The 23954-nt window shown below is 38.8% G+C and overlaps 2 protein-coding genes across 2 annotated transcripts in view; both read right to left on the bottom strand.

Moving 5' to 3' along the window:
• Positions 1-23954, bottom strand: part of LOC108251935 (probable GPI-anchored adhesin-like protein PGA55) — an 81684-nt gene that overhangs the window by 27038 nt on the left and 30692 nt on the right. The window lies entirely within an intron of this gene.
• Positions 13150-14164, bottom strand: LOC103505568 (prostaglandin E synthase-like). The gene has a single exon (XM_008469908.3). The coding sequence runs from the start codon at positions 13950-13952 to the stop codon at positions 13488-13490; it is 465 nt and encodes a 154-aa protein (XP_008468130.1). The 5' UTR covers positions 13953-14164; the 3' UTR covers positions 13150-13487.

Genomic DNA, 23954 nt, shown 5'->3' with positions numbered 1-23954 from the left:
AAAAAAAAAAAAAAAAAAAAAAAAACATGCACTCACCCAGGTAAATATAATAATTATGATAGATAGGTAGGTAGGTGGTGGATACCTTGTTTACACTGCCGATGTCGGGGTGAAGGGACTTTTCAGTCCTAACTGAGTAGGATAAACAACTTGCACTCAATTCAGACCTCTCAAAAAATGCATAGGAAATTAAGAATGCACCGTTGAGAAAATGCAATACAAAGAGAATACATCTTCCAATACATAATACCTAGGTACCTATAAACGGAGATAGTGTGATGTATAACTTAAGTATTTTTTGTATTTGTTTTTTCTGAACGCACTATTAAGAGTATCAAGGCTGAATGCCGTTCCTATTGGCTATGTATTGGTTCCAGGAACGGAAAGAAGAACCCCTGGGCCCTGGGTTGGAAGGCCGGGCACTTCCGTGAAGTTTTGATAAGATTCGTTCTCGGAACGGCTGGCTTTCTCCTATCCTGTCCTCCTTCTCTCTTGGGATTTCGGGACGATAAGACCCTAGCAGCTACAGTTCTCTATATCAAAACTTTTCAAGAAATCCGATATGGTTTTGATCTTTTTTGAGAACCTAGGTACCTATTCATATCACATATAAGAGGAGGCTGGATCTCAGACTCAGGGCAGTGAGATATAAGTAAAATGACCTCATCTAAACATCCATTCCTGATAATAATATACTGTGTCTACACTCTATCTACATTCTACATAGGTGTGAGTACCTGTTACCTAGCCAAGAAGTGTCTTTTATCACCTGTACAGGCAAAAATAAAATTCCTTAGCTTCTGTCTGATGGGTTCTTGTTACCATGTACCTACAAGTACCTTCTTATGTAGTAAGCAAGCACTTAAGTAGGCACCAACCTTCTTTAAAATACACAATCCTCCCTTACAAATTTCTTTATTGATCATAATTTTCTCTGAACAGTTCACGGACTCTAGACAGACAGGCAGGCAAACAAACAAAATACCTAGTATTTACTATTTTATTATACAATAGGACTAAAGAGTCCTTTATACCTACCTACCAAAGCATTATAAAAATAATTCTCTTGTCCAAGGACTATTAAATCAACAGTAGGTAGTAAGTTAGATACTATTCTATCCATTCAGTAAAACCAATGAATAATGAGTTAATGAGTACCTATCACAAGTAAGTAGGTAAGTACTTGGAATTAGAATGTACAATCTGAAATTCCACCCAAGTGAGTAATCTTTGTTCTCCTCACTGAAGAAAGACTCAGCCTTGGAAACTTTTGGCTCGGTGAAAGATAGGAAGGTTACTGTGTTTGTGAATCAGGATACCCAGTGTCTTGAGAATCTTGGTGGCTGATTGTAGAGTAGAATTAGCCTGTTCAATAAACGGTGCAAGAACTGATGAAATATAGGGACTATCTGGTGCATTTTGACAAAAAAAAAAGTTCTCCTCTAAATGGTCTTAATGCCGCCCCTGACCTCTGACCCCTAAATGTAACAGTGGCACACGCAACTGTATTTCGCATCTCCAATTTGTTCCTTCGTTAATTGGGTTATTTACACTGTACTAATTTTCGTTTACACTAATGGTTATTTTCACTGTACTAATGGTTATTTAATTAATCCAATTACCGAGTGCAAACATCACGAGTGGGGGACTACGCCCCAATTAATTGAACTTAATTAATTAGAAGACGGACTTGAATCAACAGGATGTCACGAATTAATCCTGAGGAATCGCGTTAACAGGAATCAGATAGGAAAGGGGCCGATTCCTGGAAAGATGTGTGTCATTTCAAACTTCGCAATTTCACAGTTTTCACTCCTTAGGGTAAAAACATTCGAGCAGGATAAACAAGGTATATTCTAATAATTCTACCTACATATCTACTCATCACTAGCATATTATACGTATAAGTAGGTACATAATGGCTAAGCTGTATTTTCCTCGTACTTAATACTCGCATATTTCACTCATACCTGCCATTACCTAGGTATGTATGATCTATGTAATCAAGGTAGAAATTTATTCAATGCCATTTCACATGCATGTTTTCATTGACTATGTACATACGTTCATATATTACTTAGGTATTAGGTAGGTACGTGTCTGAATAAGTATCTGACATATGTTTAGACTGGTCTAGCATGTGGCAGAAGTCTCCAATAAAAATTCTAATGATAAAACAATTTGGTTTGTCTGTCTGTTTGTTTCGCAATAATTCTCCAATTGTTGGTCGCGTACTATATTAGTAGGTAGTAGGTACCTACCTACCTACCTACCTAATCGATTTTATACCTATGCTAGCTGTGGCCAAAGTACCAAGAACTAATATTCTGCCTTATCATTTTTATTAGCATTAGTCAACTTCCATATCCATAACACGCACGGCTCGAAGTTGGTACCATTTTTATGGCACGTGTATTGGCTCAGCTCTCAACACACCAGGAGTGCCAGAAATTATTTCGGTAAAATTACCTAAAAAAGAAATGGCAATGGTTTTTTTTTAAGAGGTTTGACAGAGGGAATTGTAACTGCTAAGGTCTTATCGTCCCGAAATCGAAGAGAGAAGGATGACAGGATAGGAGAAAGCCAGCCGTTCCGAGAACGAACATTATCCCATCAGGATAAAATCCGCCCCGGGCGGGAATCGAACCCGCGGCCTAGCGCTTACAAGGCAGACGCACTACCAACTAAGCTAACTAGGCTGACTGGGGGACCTTAAACAGCCTGAAATTTCCCTTGCTACAGAAATGGTTTCAGGCCCCCTTGATGAACCTAGGCCTGATGACCCCCTCCCCTCTGGAAGCCCCTGGATAGGTGCACGATAGAACTATCTGTCGTTAGGTAAATTGTCGATAGAACTATCTGTCGTTAGGTAAATTGTCGATAGAACTATCTGTCGTTAGGTAAATTGTCGATAGAACTATCTGTCGTTAGGTAAATTGTCGATAGAACTATCTGTCGTTAGGTAAATTGTCGATAGAACTATCTGTCGTTAGGTAAATTGTCGATAGAACTATCTGTCGTTAGGTAAATTGTCGATAGAACTATCTGTCGTTAGGTAAATTGTCGATAGAACTATCTGTCGTTAGGTAAATTGTCGATAGAACTATCTGTCGTTAGGTAAATTGTCGATAGAACTATCTGTCGTTAGGTAAATTGTCGATAGAACTATCTGTCGTTAGGTAAATTGTCGATAGAACTATCTGTCGTTAGGTAAATTGTCGATAGAACTATCTGTCGTTAGGTAAATTGTCGATAGAACTATCTGTCGTTAGGTAAATTGTCGATAGAACTATCTGCCGTTAGGTGAATTGCCGATGGGCATCGAACCCAGGACCTCTTGTAAGTCGAGCGAGAGCTTTGCTAAACTAACCGTGCCCCAGTTGTTCTAAATTACCGACCTCAGTGGTGTAGTGGACTCAAGTCCAAGTCAGGTGATAAAAATTAGCGTAGTGTATTAAGCGGGGAACGACCTTTGGGTCAAGCATTTATGCTTAACACAGTTGTCTGGCTAGGGGACGTTAAACAGAGAGAAGACTAGCGTCTGGCTGTGGGACTATAAACAGGGAGGAGAACAGCTAACCCTAACCAGCCTAGCAAGCTGGCAGTTCCTCAAAGGGTTCTCTCTGCTTTTAAAGACCAAGCACAAGTCCTCACGATGGTTGACTGCGGTTCAGGACGAGCCAGCCAATTTAACATGGCTAGAGCTAGAGACCATTACCCCGGTGTATAGCAGATGCAAAAAGACGTCTTTTTTTTATTCTACTATCGCCATTCGGCGAAAGCTAAAGCCGCTACAACAACAACAACAACAAGACCTCAAACCTCAGTGATGAAGTTCAGATTCGCAAGTACCCCTCCTTACTTTATTCAACTAGGTAAGTAGGTACTTGGGTAGGAGATAGGTATTACCTACATAGATATTACATTGATATATTACCTACTTAGGTGCTTCCTTACAGGTGGTGGTTACAGAGTTCATTGATATTCTCCACTCTACAACCTGCTACAAACTGTTTTGCACTCACAAGTTTTTATTTCGTAGCAATGAAACAACTGCTACATTGGACGCATGTGGTCTGTGTCGTAGCATGCCCATCCCGTAGTACATATGTAGAGGCATTCGTAACTTCGAATCCTTAAAATAATGCCTCAAGTCTGATGATACCTTCCTAAACTTCGTCATGTTAATGAGATAAGAGAAGATCAGAATATTAAAATGAATCTACACCAAAGGAATCTGCCTATGACCTACCTATTGTTAAAATTTTACCATGAACACATAACTAACATAACCACCTAACCACACTAACTGTATTGTTTCGGTGCCTTAATGAATATCGGTTTAAAGGTAGTTAATGAAGGAGGTTTTATTCAAGAAGTACTTACTTAGTTACTTTCCGTGTCCGGTTCATCACACCTATATCTTGTGTTTCCTGTGGTTCGCCACTTGGATTGCCTTGTCGCCTTGAAGTGCTCAAAGAAAAACGTAAAACATTGATTTAAAGTGTTTGCTTTTTATTGGGAAGTAAAGGTACGGATATTGGGAGGATTTTATAATAACGCCCGTTCTCGTATGTGTAAAAATAATATTGAGGTATCAACATGATTCTTTTTGGTCCCCTCTTTTTCAAAAATATTCCTTCCTATATATAAAGTCGTTTTGGCCACTCTAGATAGCTTGGAAGGTGGCGCGCCTGCCTTGTAAGCGCAAAGTCGCTGGATCAATGCCCGCCCAGGGCGAACTTTATCCTAAACAAGGTTGGTTCTTGGAAAGGCTAACTTGCTCGTTTTACTGAAAAAAGGCCAACGTAGGGGGAGCGGTTAGGGTCAGCTGTTCTCCTCCCTGTTTATAGTCCCACAGCCAGACGCTAGTCTTCTCTCTGTTTAACGTCCCCTAGCCAGACAAGAGGTTTGAGGTGTGGTCACTTAGTTACTGTGTTCCCATATTTTATACCTGTACTGTAATGGAATATAGGTTTAGAAAGGTGCCGACATTAAACAGTTCAATTGTGACAATGAAATCAATGAATAGTTTGAAGGCACTATAAGTGTTACAGAGGAGTGTTCAAATTCCTCACGAACCCAAACTATTCTAGCGAAGGAAATATTTAAGAAGGCACAGGATATGGTGTGGTATTAATTATTGTTAAAGACATGTGTGTCGAAACAATCATTCAGTGACGAACACAACCAACGCCGGCGGCGATAGTACTTTGAATGCACCAGTGCCCGATGGTTCACTGATGTTAGGCAACGTTGCGCCGTGTATCCGATGGACTGACCAAATTAAGGTCTAGGTTTAGTCATCGGCCTCGGACACCTAAAAAACATTTTAAGAAGTACCTAATTATTAATAGGCAGTACCTGTGGCCAAGCCTATTTAACTATCTACTCAACCACCTGTCTTACTAATCTTAATATTCTTAATGGTACCCAATACTTACCTACCTTTGGCCAAGCCTATATTTGCTCTAACACCTGTCTTGCTGGGCAATATTTAATTACAAAACTGTGTACAAAGGATAGCGACCTGCAATTACATCACAGTCTATAAAATATGTATGTACTTGCCTATACATAAAATATTATACCTATACAGTCGAACCTGGATTAACAGGATATTTGTGAGGTGGGCACTGGGATAGACTGGACAATAGTCGTTGGTAATTTCATTTTTGACACAAAAGTCTCTTTAATCAGGAAAATCGACCAGGAATGGATTTTTTCTTGGGACTTTCGAGTCCGCACCGCGGTCTGAACATTCTGTAAGCAGGAAAATATTGCCAGTCCCTTGGATTCCTGCTTATCCAGATTCGACTGTATAAGTAACCAAAGTGGTGTATATGGTACCATAATATGTACCTTTAGATAGCATCATGTTTTTCGGGTAGACCTAAAAAACTGATTACACAAAATTCAACTGATTGGCCATAAGGAGTGCGAAAATTAGCTGACTGACCAGAAAACAAAATGCAAAATGGCGGTTTACATCGTTTGGCGAAAGAAAAATTCGGAAAAGTCGTACCATTTTCCAGTACATGCAAGATACAAATTTCTTAACTCCGCCGGGAATCGAACCCGGGTCTCCCGCGTGCAAGGCGAGCGCAGTGACCACTACGCCATGGGATCTCGAAGTTTGAAATGACACATCTTTCCAGGAATCGGCCCCTTTCCTATCTGATTCCTGTTAACGCGATTCCTCAGGATTAATTCGTGACATCCTGTTGATTCGTCTTCTAATTAATTAAGTTCAATTAATTGGGGCGTAGTCCTCCACTCGTGATGTTTGCACTCGGTAATTGGATTAATTAAATTACCATTATTACAGTGAAAATAACCATTAGTGTAAACGAAAATTAGTACAGTGTAAATAACCCAATTAACGCAGGAACAAATTGGAGATGCGAAATACGTTAATAAATAGACTCTATTTTCATGACTAGAAGTATTTTGAGCAGAAATGCAATAATTACTTCAGAATATGTTATGACATTCGTAGCAATGTGCTTGGGGGTATTAATATTGGCAATCGTCTAATAGTAAGAGTTTAATGGTTGGATTTGGATTGCAGGCAAATTCACTAATAGATAATAGTTGCCTTGGACGATTGCAGGTTGCAGACCTGTACAGGTTTTTAGGTATTCGTTGGATAGGTTGGTACGTAAGTACCTACCTGGGTGGTATTGTATAGGTATGTAGGCACCTAGCATCAGTGGTACCTACCTAGGTCTTCTTCTTCATCATCTTCTTCTTCTTCATCTTCTCCTTCTTCTTCATCTTCTTCTTCATCATCTTCTTCTTCTTCTCCTCCTCCTTCTTCTTCTTCTTCACCATCTTCTTCTTCGCCTTTTCCCGTGTTCAGACGGGGTCGGCGCCTTTCGTCAGCCTCTCAATCAGCCCTAGCTAGGGTGATTGCTTTGGACGGACATTCGGTTTTGGCTGCAAAAAATTTACGAGTGGATGGATGCCCTTCGCCCTCATCCTTTGCTATTTCTTTAGCAAGGGAAATTTCAGGCTGGTAGGTAATTCGGTGTACTCTCTGTTTAAAGTACCCCAGCCAGACTAAGCTTGTCCATCCTCCTTGTTTAACGTCCCCCGACCAGACCAGCCAAGGTATCTTTATTATATGGTATCTTTTCAGTTACAACTTTTACGTCACAATACATACATAAGTATGTATAGGTACCTAGGTATGTCACCAAAAACCGTTTCACAGTTACTCAAAAATTTTGAAATCCAAGGAATTCCAAGCCCATAACGTTCTACCTAGGATTATCCCTATTGTTATTCTATTCTAAGCCCTATTAAATTTTATGTTTCCTTAATACTGACCTAGATCCGTAATGCTAAGCAAGAATCAAAGAATCATTAAAGTCATAAAAATACTTTCGAGTCATAAAAAAACGGAGACATTCATTTTGGGCCCCTCAAAAATTCCAATGTCCCAAATTATTGAGGTGGGCCGAACCCCTTTTTTTCTCCTTAATGGAAATTCCCGAGTTGGTATCTATTGTTGTTTCTTGTTCGGTTGTTGTTGTTGTTGTTGTTGTTGTTGTTGTTGTTGTTGTTGTTGTTGTTGTTGTTGTTGTTGTTGTTGAATTGTTGCTCTTTCTTTTTATTTTTATTTAGATTTAAAAAGAAAGAGCAACAACAACAACAACAACAACAACAACAACCTCTTTCTTGTTGTCCTCCCAAGGTTCTGTCTGAAGGGTTTTCATTTTTCGTCATATATTATGATGGATGATCTATTCTTCTCGACATCAAAATCGGGATCCGCCCTTGACTTATGTAATAGTGTGAGGTGTGTAGCCGTGTACCTCTTCTAATGGCCTACAGCACACAAGATATGTTGGAGACAAAGGGGGAAACATATGTATGTATACAAATTAAATATAATTATAAATTATATTTAATGAACTCCCCATCCGTGGCACAAGCTCCGGCTTTTACGGATGGGTATACCGTTTGTTAACTATTTATTTGATGAGAGAGTTGTTCTGAAAAACCAATAAATGGAAACTTATAAATAAAATAAAAAAAAAAAATAAATACAAAATGCAGAGAGGGATTTTTTTTTTCTTCTCTTTGATAGAGGGAACTGTGACTGCTGAGTTCTTATCGTTCTACGGATGGGTATACCATTTGTTAACTATTTATTTTGATGAGAGAATTGTTCTGAAAAACCAATAAATGGAAACTTATAAAATAAAAAAATAAATAAATCAAAATGCAGAGAGGGATTTTTTTTCTTCTCTTTGATAGAGGGAACTGTGACTGCTGAGTTCTTATCGTTTCGAAACCGAAGAGAGAAGGACAGGATAGCAGAAAGCCAGCCGTTCCGAGAACGAACCTTATCTGTTTAGGATAAAATGCGCCCCTGGCGGGAACTGTAGGTACCTATCTATCTACTACTTTTACTGTAGTCAAATTCTCAAATAACAATCAGGACAAAATTTCATATCCAACCCTCGCCGGATGGGAAAATGGGATTGAACCCGCGTCTTTCTGTTTACCAGGAGAGTGTCTTAACCACAACACCACCACCACCATCACCATCACCACCACCACCACCACCACCACCAAAACCAAAGCAGATCTAAATTAGACGATTTCATATGCGTAACTACGAGACCTACAACCGTTTGACGAATAGGTAACTACGAGACCTACAACCGTTTGACGAATAGGTAACTACGAGACCTACAACCTACCCCAACATTTAAATGTTAGTCAATTTTATTAGGTACATGGTTCGTATACGAAAGTAGGAGAGAAGGAACGATCTACCCCATTATTACTTAGGTACCTACCCACTTCTAAACTTTTAACACTCGTATTTATGAACAAGAATGATCGTTCTTAGATCAGTCTCAAGTCAAAATTCACCAATCAAATGCCTTGAGACTATGCTTAGCACGAACTTAAGAGCCAGCATTTTGTTCATAAATATGGGTGTAAGATTAAAATAATAAATATAATTTTATAGGTACCTATGTACCTAGGATTATCGTTATCTCTTCCTACCTTCCTATTCTCCTTCCTTGTTCCTCTTTACCTATGTAATGTGTCTATAATTCTCAAATTTTATTAGTAGGTAATAGATACATCTAAGTAGTTATGTTAGGTATTTACCTACTTCTACTTGATTAGATACCTAGGTACCTAACCTAAGTAGGTTTAGATTCTGTATGTAATTTCTTCCTCAATCTTGATTGGTAACAAAATATTTATTTGTAATATTTATAATATAGCTCTTGTATTTTTTTGTTATTTCCGATTTAGTTACATTTTGCATCGAGTTTTTCTTTTCAAGTTGAGTTCAATTATTCCGTAGATACCTAATAAGACCCTTAGCGGTTAACTTCTTTAAATTAAGTAAACTTAAAAGTTCATTAACTCCTTTACCTAAATTGACATAAAATGTGTCGTGCTATAATTTCCATGTTCATTGTCCTGACAGTATTAACCATATTGTCGGCAATTTAAGATGTTTTTAATTGCTCTGTCAGCAAAAACTGTGTTCCCATTTCGTTGAAGTAGGTACATATAATGTGTAGAAATGTAGATTGTTCTGCGTTAGGCTGGAACTTGGCCTGGCGCACTACCGTGCGCCTAGATCATCACTAGAAAGAAACATCTACCTAGTTACCTGGTAGATCCAGTAATTATTTGAGTAGCTGTTGGAAAAAAGGCAAATTATGTAAACTGTCTCAGCTATTTCTATAAATAAAGAAAAAAAAAAATCAATATTAGGTAAGATGGGAAGAATTCAGAAAGGTTCAAGGAATGAGACAGAAGCTAAGGAATTTTATTTTTGCCTGTACAGGTGATAAAAGACATTTCTTGGCTAGGTAACAGGTACTCACACCTATGTAGATAGAGTGTAGACACAGTATATTATTATCAGGAATGGATGTTTAGATTAGAAGGTTTTAACCTTGAAGGTATGAGAACAAAGGTCACCTGAGATATATCTTATTCCTAGACACTACCTACTGATCTCATCCCTAACGTAATAGTGACATTAGATAAATCGTTTTGTTTTGCTCCATGTAAAATACCAGGGGCAGTGTTATGGGGGGATGTTTTCTCATTGTACCTCAATTAGACTTAAGTACTTTATCATGGAAACTCTGTTGCTATGTTGAAAGCCCTGAAGAGGTCACCTGAAGAGGTCATTTTACTTATATCTCACTGCCCTGAGTCTGAGATCCAGCCTCCTCTTATATGTGATATGAATAGGTACCTCGAAAAACGAGTACAAATTTTTGTCGATGGTGGGATTCGAACCCGGGACCTTCTGCATGGCAAGCAAGCGCGTTACCACTGGACCATAGATCTCCTATCCTGTCCTCCTATTTTATTCGGGACGCTAAGACCTTATTTAAATGCAGGTCCCTCTATCAAACCTCTTTTTTTAGGTCTTCGTCTTTGCCTTTTCCCGTGCTCAGTCTGGGTCGGCGTTTTTCGCCAGCCTCTCAATCAGCCCTAACTAGGGTGATGCTTTAGGCTGACATTTGTTGGTTTTGGCTACAAATTTTACGAGTGGATGCCCTTCGCACTCAACCATTGCTTCATATGCGGGCTTTGTCCCTGATCTATTCTTATAATCGGATGACCGCATTTCATATCATTAGATCCCCTTCCTACCTTTGTCCCTATGGAACACCTATGTTAAGATCATTTGAGTTCTTCCTAATGGGTTTGGTGTCCGTCTGGTGATGGGGACCCTAACTCCGGCTTGACCTAGGGTCCTAGTCCTAGGTGAAGATACTATTTTAGAGAAAGGCTCCAGACTTCAGCCCTCGATTAGGGTCTCTATTCTCTAAGACTCCATATTATTTTGTAAAATTTTGACATTTTTGGTACCTACCAAAGTGCTGAGGAATGTGGGGGTTTTTATGTTGTAGGTATCTTACCAATTACTTAGGATGGGGATTCCAGGCTTTCTTTATACCTGTAGTGGCAGGGCCCTCCTGAAGCAGCTCTTCCACCCAACTACTTGTTTTTGTGTCTCAAAATGAATACGTAGGTATGAAATGACGAACCTTTGTACGTCTTTTGACTCGCTCTTCTATTTCCGGTCTTTGGCATCCATTAACCAAAATACTAAGGAGACGTCCTAACGTCCTCTAATTGAGGTTGTAAAAAAAAAAAGGACATGGAGACATGTTCCATGTTCACTAAATAATTGATGTCCTTCAGGGTCCTATGATTAATAGGCGGAGCGCTACCGCCGCGCCATCCAATCTTTCAGAAGCAGCTCAATATCTTTCAGAAAGCTCTGATGAACAAAAAAGTACTAAGGTGGCGAAGTTTTTGGGTCACGTACCTTATCCATATGTATCATCTTGGTAAAGTCTGGTACTTGTGAGTGCAAGTTCAGGGTTCCGCAAAGATGTTCACCTTTTGAAAAGGGTTCCGCGGGCCAAACTAATTAAGAAACACTGGTCTAGGGGTCTATGTTAGCTACTTCGCAGTTGGGTTGGGTTAGGTAGGTACTTTTGACAGGACTATGGACCTTACCTTGAGCAGTTCTGAGGGCGCTATTTTGATGACATCGGGGATAACTTCCAGCTCCTTTAGTTTACCAGCAACGTCCACCATCTTGACAGAATACGATGCAGCGGAGAAAAGCTTGGTTAATTTCGTTTGAAGAAAGGTTTGACACTTCGGAAGCAAAGATAAGCCGGTGATAAGATTGGCTGCCATTTTGAACTAGAGAGTGACACTCGTATTTATGAACAAGAATGATCGTTCTTAGATCAGTCTCAAGTCAAAATTGACCAATCAAATGCCTTTAGACCATGCTTAGCACAAGCTTAAGAGCCAGCATTTTGTTCATAAATATGGGTGTGAGAGGTCTGTATCATTTTCGTAGGGTTTTGGATTTTTAGACCGCATCACGCGACTCCACCCTACTAAAAGTCGCGCGACTACGCTTTATATCTCGTGAGCGTGAGTGGAGAGCCTGAAAGTATCTTCACATTATGGTAAGTGGATGTGTACGACCTTTACCTTAAGAGAACACCTCTCTACATTCTCCTAATTTGTAGAGAGAACACCATATAGGCATCCTCATGCTCTTCTAATCTCCTAATTTGATTATGCTATATGCTCATCTCGGATTGAGCTTTATGAATGCCAATTTAGTCAGGGGCGTAATTTGGGTTTGTTTATGAACTTATAGGGCGTCATACCGTCATTCCATCCTTCAGATTTTATTCCTAGTACTTCGATTTTAAAATTAGGGGAAAGATATTATAAGATTAATTTTCTAATCTACAAAAGACATCAGAAGACGTCTAACTTCTTAGCTTTTCTGTAACTTATAGGAATATGGTACCAAGCTTGACTGGATAAACGAAGTGAAATTTAGTTTTTAACGCAAGGATTTTGCTTGAGGAATGCCTGTCTCTTTGTTTGACTTTTAGTGAAGTCAGACTCCAAAAAATTGGAGCGACCCTGGTTGTCCTGTGTCCAAACACACTTCTAAGATTCGCGCCTTGGACGAACACCCTATATTACGAATCTTCTTGATTTGCGCCTGATTTCAATACCTGTCTTGTGTTCTTGATAAATCACAAGTTCATAAGTCATAACAAATATCATATTGTTATGGCCATATTTTAGTGTTCTGGTATTCGGATGTTTTGTCTAGGTGGGCAGTAATGACACTCCTTATAACGAAAATATCTGCAGGTTCTACCCATGTCAATACCATACCAATATAAGATATGATTTGTACCTGTGTAGGCCGAATACAACAAGTGTATTGGTCACTTCAAACTCATCAACATATTATTGAGGTCATAGATAACCTCTTTTATGGCTTGAAATAATTTGAAGTGCCCTTGAAAAATTTATGGTCGAATTCCGTTTCGGTCCACTGTAGTGTTGACGCATCTCGACAGAACTGGTAGTCTGTTAGGACATGAGCTTCAATTCGCCAGTTTGTTACACCAAAGAAAGTTATTTGAAGAACCCACCTTTGAATTTGAAGAATACACCTTTATAGTGCCCTTACGCAGTCAGGTCGGGGACTTTAAGCAGGGAGTCGACCAGCTATCTACTTTGCAAACAATGTAAACAAGACAGGAAACAATGTTTCCTTATGAAAATTCAAAATGAACTACACTGCCTGTTGCACAAAACAACAATACACTTGCACTACTTGATCTTGTATCTGATTAAAATGTGCAGTCGGTTCATAACTGACCTTATGCCACTTTTCAGGGAGTTGATTGAAATATTTCAAATCACACCCTTGTGCAATTTAAAACAAAATACAAAATTATTCTCAGGATATGGCCAGTGCCTCCTGATGTGTAAAGAGTGAGTCATATAAAACAAATAGCCTCTCAGGGGATAGACCTGAGTATTCCACTGAAAAGCGCATTTCTTTTTTATTAACTCCACTTAATTTTCACACGTCTTTAGCGTCTGCTACTTATTACTATCCAGTCACCAGAGAATATCTTCTCCTAATAGAAATAAAGAGCCGCCTGCACGGCCATGTAGATGTTAATAATATACCCCACAGACCACACGATGGCCCTGGTAGGCTGCGGCATCACGACCACAGCATACACGACCGTATACACAATCCGACTGACCGCGTACACAAGGAACAGCGTCTGCGCAAGCCACGGACCAGGGCTCGTGCACATGTACGCGAACGCCGCCGTGAAGAAGAACGGAATGTTTTCAAGGTCGTTGGCGTGCGCGCGCCGCGTGCGTTCAACATCGGGATCGTCCTTGATACATTTCGCGCCGCGGGCGAGAACAGTGTCTTCTGGACTGATGAATACTCTCTTCCTGAACCTCTGGCGCGCGGTGAGGAGAGAGGAGAAGAGGACTTTGACTATAAGGATGCTCATGTAGAAGAGATAGGCGCGGAATACCGGGTTGGATAAGTCCATGATGGATGTAATGGAGGTGTTTGCCATGGTGATGGTTTGTAGAGGTCGATTGTTTTACACTTGACGTTGTTGTTGTTGTTGTTGTAGCGGCTTTAGCTATGACCGAAAGGTGATGACAAAAGAGAGAATGTTACACTTGACGTGGTATTGATTAGTTCAAATGTTGTTTTATTATTTATTTATAATATGTAGGTTATAGGTAGGTATTTATTTGAACTTATTTACTTTTTGATAGGTAACTGAAAACAAAATTGGAAACAGTTCTCGTTTCAATAAGCCGGTTAAGAGATATCAGATTCACTTAATTATTACTTTATTACCTAACAGATTAGTAAACACCTGCTCAGAATTCCGATCTTTCCAGTAATGAAAAATTAAAATTAGTTGTTATCGGATTTATTATTTATTTATTTTATTTTATAAGTTTCCATTTATTGGTTTTTCAGAACAACTCTCTCATCAAATAAATAGTTAACAAATGGTATACCCATCCGTAAAAGCCGGAGCTTGTGCCACGGATGGGGAGTTCATTAAATATAATTTATAATCATATTTAATTTGTATAATACATACCTATGTTTCCCCCTTTGTCTCCAACATATCTTGTGGGCTGTAGGCCATTAGAAGAGGTACACGGCTACACACCTCACACTATTACATAAGTCAAGGGCGGATCCCGATTTTGATGTCGAGAAGAATAGATCATCCATCATAATATGACGAAATATGAAAACCCTTCAGACAGAACCTTGGGAGTACAACAAGAAAGAGCAACAACAATCCAACAACAACAACAACAACAACAACAACAACAACAACAACAACAACAACACCACCAACAACAACAACAACAATAACAACAACAACAACAACAACAACAACAACAACACCAACAACAACAACAACAATCGAACAAGAAACAACAATAGATACCAACTCGGGAATTTCCATTAAGGAGAAAAAAAGGGGTTTGGCCCACCTCAAGAATTTGGGACATTACTTTTAGGAGCGCACGCGTCGTGTCATGCGACTCTGAAAATCCAAACCTATGAAAATGATAGAGACCTCTCACACTGGAGTCGCGCGAATTGGTGGACCACTCAGTGTGAGAGATCTGTATTATTTTCATACATTTTGATTTTCAGGAGAGGTCACGAAACCCCGCTTTACTAAAAGTCGCGTTAGAATTTTTGAGGGGCCCAAAATGAATGTCTCCGTTTTTTTATGACTCGAAAGTATTTTTATGACTTTAATGATTCTTTGATTCTTCCTTAGCATTACGGATCTAGGTCAGTATTAAGGAAACATAAAATTTTATAGGGCTTAGAATAGAATAACAATAGGGATAATCCTTAGGTAGAACGTTATGGGCTTGGAAATCCTTGGATTTCAAAATTTTTGAGTAACTGTGAAACGGTTTTTGGTGACATAGGTACCTAGGTGTATGTATGTATTGTATGACGTAAAAGTTGTAACTGAAAAGATACCATATAATAAAGATACCTTGGATGGTCAGATTGGGGGACGTTAAACAAGGAGGATGGACAAGCTTAGTCTGGCTGGGGGACGTTAAACAGGGAGGATACCAGAGGCCTGACCCGCCTGACACTTTAAACCAGTTCCCAACGGATCACTAAATAGACAAGTTCGTGGTATCCGAAAGAATGACTGTCTGGCACATTATGCGTTGCTCATGGTTATAATGTATTTCCAGGCCTGACCCGCCTGACACTTTAAACCAGTTCCCAACGGATCACTAAATAGACAAGTTCGTGGTATCCGAAAGAATGACTGTCTGGCAAATTATGCGTTGCTCATGGTTATAATGTATTTCCGGGGTGCACTGAGGCTCGTAAGCTGATTTGGATGGCACGGATTAGTAAGCCGTCATCATCAGCTTCTCAAGGCAATGCCTTCACGGTGCAGCCATAATTGTCTGTCCAGTGCTGCACTCTTTAGCTGGCGGACTTGGCGACAGGAAAGGAGTGCAGCCCATTGGATGATAAGCCGCCGTATGGACGATTGGACGTAAACACTCAGGAGCTGGTTCAAACTCTCGTAAAATTACACCGCGCCGCTGGTTTCTCTATTGGAACCATTGAGGTCTACTGATCTAGGTATTCAAAATCAAATCTATTGAATTCACTTCGGTGTATTGATCTATTGACTCATGTAATCTCAGCATCTCTTCACACTTCAGGTGTACCTATTGTTCACTTGACGTGGTGCGTTTGTGTTTTTGTTCATTACAAAATAAACAACCTCTGGTTTTTTGGGGCTCAGTCAGACCCGGTACCTAGTGCACATGAAAATAGGACAATATCCTTCATGTAACTACATAGAAATTTCCCTTGCTAAAGAAATAGCAAAGGATGAGGGCGAAGGGCATCCATCCACTCGTAAATTTTTTGCAGCCAAAACCGAATGTCAGTCCAAGGCAATCACCCTAACGAGGGCTGATTGAGAGGCTGACGAAAGGCGCCGACCCCGTCTGAACACGGGAAAAGGCGAAGAAGAAGATGAAGAAGGAAAAGAAGAAGAAGGAGGAGGAGAAGAAGATGATGAAGAAGAAGAAGATGAAGAAGAAGAAAAACAAGAAGAAGAAGATGAAGAAGAAGAAAATGATGAAGAAGAAGAAGAAGACCTAGGTAGGTACCACTGATACTAGGTGCCTACATACCTATAGTATACAATACCACCCAGGTAGGTACTTACGTACCAACCTATCCAACGAATACTTACCTAAAAACCTGTACAGGTCTGCAACCTGCAATCGTCCAAGGCAACTATTATTGACTATTTATTATCTATTAGTGAATTTGCCTGCAATCCAAATCCATCTATTGAACTCTTAACTACTATCAGACGATTGCCAATATTAATACCCCCAAGCACAAATAAACAACCTCTGGTTTTTTGGGGCTCAGTCAGACCCGGTACCTAGTGCACATGAAAATAGGACAATATCCTTCATGTAACTACGTCATAACATATTCTGAAGTAATTATTGCATTTCTGCTCAAAATACTTCTAGTCATGAAAATAGAGTCTATTTATTAAACGAAAAACAGGGTATACCTAAAAAACTGATTACACAAAATTCAACTGATTGGCCATAAGGAGTGCGAAAATTAGCTGACTGACCAGAAATAGAAGAAGAAAGAAGAGAGGAAGAAAGAGACAAAAAAAGGGAGTTCTAAGGGAACGAATGGGATAGGTACGAGATAGATCCAGGGGACAGGAGAGGGAAAGTGGGACGAAATGAGGGGCGTAGGGGGGGAAATGAATCGGGATGAATTGAATAGCGAGGGAGTCAAGGGAAGTAAACAGATCAATAGTATCTCGACATCTGGTAAAAACGGGATGCTTGGGAGGAAAATGAGCCTCCCCATTTGTAGGTCAACATGGAATGTAGGAAGTTAGGGAGGATGGGATATATTAATGTATTAAGGGATACAGGAGGGAGGGATTAGGGAAAGTGATCACGTTTTGAACTTGGCAATTAATTATTGTCATAGAATTCTAGGAAAAGAGCTACCTTATTTCATTTACATATTTATTTTTCTTTAATTGCCAATGTAGAGTACAACACGGGTAGCATTCATGGAAGAAAAGTTGTACTGAAAAACCATAATGGTGGAAAAAATCAAGGAAAATGCTGCACTCCAGAGTAGTCTAGAGAGATGTTTCCCACACAACTTATTCTACCACAATGGTTTTCCACTACTAACTTTTCTTAATTGAAAAATGTCCCTCCTGTGTAACACATCTAAAAGGCAGATCTATTACTTACATCTTAGGCCATATGTTTCGATGTAAGTGGTAACTTGGTAACACTCGGATCTCATTATTTATTGGTCAGGAAGCTTTGGTAACATTCTATTCTATTATTTGGACTCAGTATAGGACTATAGGACTATAAGTGTAGTATCAGATGGTCAGTGGTTAGGTCAGTGAGTACAACAGAACTTACGAATAGAACAGAAATCAAGTTCCATTTACCTGAAAGACCTCACCTAGTGTTCTTGTTGAGTGCGTAGTAAAGTAGCAATTACACTCATAGGCTATACCTAGGTTTATGTTACCAGATATCTAGTTACACACTTATCACATAGGGAGACCAGTTGAAATGTGAAAGTAGGTTTAAGCAGTTGGTGTTGAGTTCTTATTGCTTGTATGTGAGTACTGTGAGTCACCATAGGATTGTTCTAGAGGCCAGAAGATTACAGGGTACCACAGTCAACTAGAGTGTGTCCTAGAAATTTAGGGCCATATTTTATGAACAAAATACTGGCGCTCAAGTAGCACTGAAGTATCAATTCCTAACATCTGATTGGCCGAAATTTATTTCAGTCTGACACTGTTAGAATGTAGACTTTAAAAGCACTAATAAGTACTGGGACTACAGGGTCGTGTTGACCATTTTAGGTCTGTTCGGTATAGGTCTACTGTTCTACATTTAGCGAGTTTTGTATCCAGGGCCACCTTTGATAGGGTCAACCACATGTATTATTGAATGACTTCCATTCACTTCCCTCCCCTCTCCTGTCTTTCTTTATTTTTCTCAATGACCACAAGATATCTTCCTGCTCCTTTCCCTCTCTCTCCCCTTCTCTTTTTTCCATTTCTCTCTCATCCCTCTACTTCTTTCCTCTTCCTGTGTTTCTTTTCCTCCACTTTTCCCTCTCTCCTCTTTCTCTATTGCAATGCCACTTAATGAAAGTTTGCCTCGAAGCTCCTAGCAGCTAAATTACGGTTTATTTCGAACAATGTAGTTCAGAAAGCAATTGGCCTCATAAATAACCATCCTACAGCTAACAGAGGAGGGGTGGAATGGGTGGATTGCATTCATGTAAAGGACTGCAGGTCAGGTGTAGCCCAAAAGGAGGGGAAGGAGAAGGGAGAGAAAGAGGAGGGGGAGGGGTAACCTTGAGTTGATTAAACAATAAAAGGAACGCGATTATTCTCGTGCACAGGGAAGAGATCCTCCCAATATCGGTACCTACTTCCCAATAAAAATCAAACACTTTAAATCAAATTTTTTACTTTTTTCTTTGAGCACTTCAAGGCGACAAGGCAATCCAAGTGGCGAACCACAGGAAACACAAGACTGCCGTACAATGGATTTTTTCCAGACCAAATTTCTATTTAACTCAATCGCTATTCACCTTATGTGACCTTATCCAAATAGAAACGTCCTCATTTGTTTATATCCACATATCTATGGTTCCAATGGTTCTCCTTCTAGTTTTAATCTATCTTGTTTACATCCACATATCTATGGTTCTATTGGTTCTCCTTCCAGTTTTAATTTATCCAAAGCCTGCGGATACTCTGGCATTGTTTCGGATTAGACTGGCAGCTATCATTACCGCTAGATTAGATAGGATGATAAGGCACTACTGATACCTCTCTCCGGGTATGATCTCATTTCAGCACCTTGGCAAGCCAATCTAAATTAATCTAATCAACAATCTACACATTCGGAAGAATGGCTGCACATTCGAAACACTCTTTATAATGAATTGAGATCCCAATCTGATGAGTTTCAAGTCATCCAATGATTCTAATGGATTAGAAATTAATCTAGTGGTAATCTATCATGGGTATCAGAAGCTCAGCTAATAAATTGAACTAATTTCTGTTGGTTCATTCAATGCTATCCACTACCGTTCATTATATGAAGTTATTTGGATTTCCCTTGCTATTTAGATACTTTTTTATTGTCTACACTACATACTATTATTATTTTTAGATTTATTTATTTTTATTTTATTAAGATGGATGATCCTGCCTCCTTGCATTCCAAGGGGACAAAATCCAGATAGAATAGAATAGAAACTTAGCTTGGTTGGTAGCGCGTCTGCCTGCCTTGTAAGCGACAGGCCGTGGGTTCGATTTCCGCCCGGGGCGGACTTTATCCTGAACGGATGATGTTCGTTGTCGGAAAGGCTGGCTTTCTCCTATCCTGTCTTTCTTCTCTCTTCGATTTCGGGACGATAAGACCTTAGCAGTTATAGTTCCCTCTATAAAACCTCTTTAAAAAAAGAGATAACGTATAAAATATTTAATTTTAATGGCTTTGTTTGTAAACATTCAGCAAAATTCTCCATCAGCTAATTGATTTAAATAAACTATACCTTTCACCGGTTATCAAACTAAATGCTGAACTTCATTATCAGGAAATGCTAACTTGCAGTTTTCTCTCTTATCAAAATAAATGATAAGAGCGTATGAGCTTGTGATTAACCCTTTGAGACCTTGGTGAGTAGACTATTAGGAACCCACTCTAAGTGTGCTTAGCCCTTTCAAGCCCTGTAATGTCTGTGAAATAGGACAGAAAAGTCTCCTTACTCCAGCCGTAGCCGTAGACCATTATTTAGGTAATATTGTGTCCTCAGAGGAAGAATAGATCAGTTGCGCTTACTTGGGTGATGTTTCAAAGTCATAGAGGAGGAAAAATGAGGATCAACAGAATTTTTCTTTTTCTTCTACGACTTCTAGATATCGAGATAAATCGATTTAAAAAATACCGGTAAATCGTGAACTTTGACGTCACGCTCCCGATGACGTCAAATTCATGACTCCCGCTTCGTTTGTTTGTGCGCAAGCGTTTCTGCGCATTTTGACGTGAAATCTGACGTCACAACTCTTTAAACTTTTTCATTAGAATGGCAATTGAAAATTGAATTTTCGACCTTTTAAAGTTACTTTTTCGGAGTTTTGACCTCATATTTGGATTTTTCACAACTTTTTACATAGGAATCGACCTTTTATTAATAATATTTTCCCAACTGCAACTCCTCCATTCTTCTTTTGTTGGTGTTTTTACCCTAAGCTCTTTGCTTGATAACTATCACGGTTGTTCTCGGGATGCTTCAATGACTACAGCACGTGCCCGGGCTAATAGTATGACTATACTGTATATTTTATAGCATACCTCTATTATTTATACTATATCTACATATAGTATACTGTATATTCTATAGCATACCTCTATTATTTACACTGTATTCTATTTTATAGCATACCTCTATTGTTTACCCTAAAATCCAATGTTTACCTACCATGCTGGCACCGGTCGCTATGCGCATTTATATGTCATAGCTACTCATTTTCTTTTTTTATTATTTATACTATATCTACATATAGTATACTGTATATTCTATAGCATACCTCTATTATTTACACTGTATTCTATTTTATAGCATACGCATACCTGATTGAATTTTCGACCTTTTAAAGTTACTTTTTCGGAGTTTTGACCTCATATTTGGATTTTTCACAACTTTTTACATAGGAATCGACCTAATATTTTCCCAACTGCAACTCCTCCATTCTTCTTTTGTTGGTGTTTTTACCCTAAGCTCTGTGCTTGATAACTATCACGGTTGTTCTCGGGATGCTTCAATGACTACAGCACGTGCCCGGGCTAATAGTATGACTATACTGTATATTTTATAGCATACCTCTATTATTTATACTATATCTACATATAGTATACTGTATATTCTATAGCATACCTCTATTATTTACACTGTATTCTATTTTATAGCATACCTCTATTGTTTACACTGGGTCAGAGGTAGATAGGTACATACTTGGTGTGATTTATCCCATTATAGCGCCACAGGCGATATCAATAGGTTATCTAGATAGATAATGTCTATTGTACATTGTATACCTAACTATAGTTATTATACTATAAAGTAAATAGGTATAGAAGTTATGAGGGTATCATCTTTATAGGTGGATAGCTTCTCATATTACGTGCTTAAGACAGTAGAATGTATTCTTTAGTTAGCTAGGGTCTATTGTACATTGTATACCTAACTATAGTTATTATACTATAAAGTAAATAGGTATAGAAGTTATGAGGGTATCATCTTTATAGGTGCATAGCTTCTCATATTACGTGCTTAAGACAGTAGGATGTATTCTTTAGTTAGCTAGGTACTACAGGTAGATATAATTATGTATAGATGTAATTATGTAATGTACCTTGTGTACCTATTATTGTAATATTGTAAAGTATTACTTGCGTATTAGTACAATACCTTATTGTTGGTACAGGTACCATTCCAATTACTTCTGACCTTGGCCCTAACATTGATATTCAACTTCTACCTACGATTATAGATTCTATGTAGAAGTAGGAACCTATAGGGTATAGGGTGTCTGTAGTCATTTTCCGTCTTCGTGAGAAAGATATGATATCTACCTATGTATCTTACGGTGATGTTGGAAAAGGGGGATCTTGGAGAAGGAAGAGAAGATAAAAGCCTGCGTTTCCGAGAACGAACCTTATCCGGCCAGCATAAAATCCGCCCCGGGCGGTAATACCGCGGCCTAGCGCTTGTAACAAGCTATGTAATTAGGCTGGCTCAGAATAATCTAGCAATTTGGTAAAACTTCTGAATAAACACAGAATGAATCAGAATTCTACAGAACTATTTGGAATTCCTTCAGAATCCTTCACTTCTATAAAATAAAAGCTTCTATAGTTCTATTGACTATATAGTCATCAAAGTTTCTCCCCAGGTATTTCACAGGTCATATGTTTACACATGGGTTCTCAATATGTACCTATACATACATATTGTCAATAAGTTCTCCATAGATATTGCTACCATAGATTTAGAATATTTTAGAAAAAATTTCAACACACTGCATAGCTCCTCTAGAGCAGCGATTTCCAACCAATGTGGCCCGCGAAGCTTTTGGGCCCCATCGGGCTCCATTTCTCCTCTTATATTATGTGGACTCCCAAAATATGGTGCATCCACCATCCCCCTCAAGAAAATCCTGTATACTGGTCTGCTCCCCTGTATAATATGTGGCCCGCGAAGTAGGTACCTGCTATGGTAGCATGTGGCCCGCATACACATGGAATTTGGAAATCCCTGTTCTAGAGAGTTCATCAGTATTCTATCTCAGCGTCCACTAACTTGTGTTCCACTAACTGTTTGCGTGTCAGAACACCGGGGCTTTCGGTTCGAACCTCCTGTTTGATCGTTTCCATGAATTGAATTTCAATTTTTTTTTTTTTTTTTTTTACCAAATAGAAACAGGTTTGACCCGTCTTCGACGTCAGTGATACAAGTGGGTGTTGGGTGCCACTAAAGTGAAAAGTCAAAATCTACTGATATTAAAGGTGTTGGGAAAAACTCTCTAAAAAAGTGTTAGGTGGGCTGCGTTCTTCAAAACAAACTTTGCACTTCACAAATTACAAAAGCTTTTTTCAAGGATTTTCTTCCGAAGAATTATGTCATGACCTTTGCAAAATGTGAAAAGCAAAGTGGGGTTTTTTTTAGGAATGCGGAGCTGGTGACACAAAGTAAAAAGCGCAAAAATAAAACAAGTGATATGTTAAAGTGTAAGAAATAACATGGTATTATATTTTGTAACAACACAGGACAAAACGACACACACAATAAAGCAATAACAATCGAATATTTTACAAGAAAACAACCAATTTACAAAATTTTGTACAAATAAGAGATGGGTAAGTACTCGGAAGTAGGTAAGTTCCGTAGGAAAAACCTACCTAAATTAACAATAAGTATTTTTTGACTGCACCTACCCTGGCTAACTGGCTATAATATCTACATATTTACAGCCTATACCCACATACTGTAGACAATGACAATGTTAGTTTGGTACTTATACCTATACATACAATGTAAAATTCAATTAAGTACTTTTTAAGAGGAAAAAATTGCCTCCGAGGCAAAACATAGGTATTATAGCCTTAAAAAATAGAAAATTAGTGGAGATGTCGAAATTACCATTTTCGTTTCTGTATGCTTGGATTCAGACAATGTTAATCGGACACTTTATGGCCACCCTGTAGACATTGTAAGTATATTTCCAATCCAACTGATACACTCTGTAACACTGTAGGTATATTTTCAACTGATACGGACATTTCTTGACATGCAAAAAAACACATGTTAGTGGATGTGTGTTTTTGCGTGCATTCATACATATACATAACTCTGTAACACTGTAGGTATATTTTCAACTGAT

This window comes from Diaphorina citri, unplaced genomic scaffold (assembly GCF_000475195.1).
Source record: "Diaphorina citri unplaced genomic scaffold, Diaci psyllid genome assembly version 1.1 scaffold182, whole genome shotgun sequence".
Taxonomy (NCBI): Eukaryota; Metazoa; Arthropoda; class Insecta; order Hemiptera; family Psyllidae; genus Diaphorina; species Diaphorina citri.
Note: the sequence above shows the minus strand (reverse complement) of the source record. Positions and strands in the feature narration are given on the sequence as shown.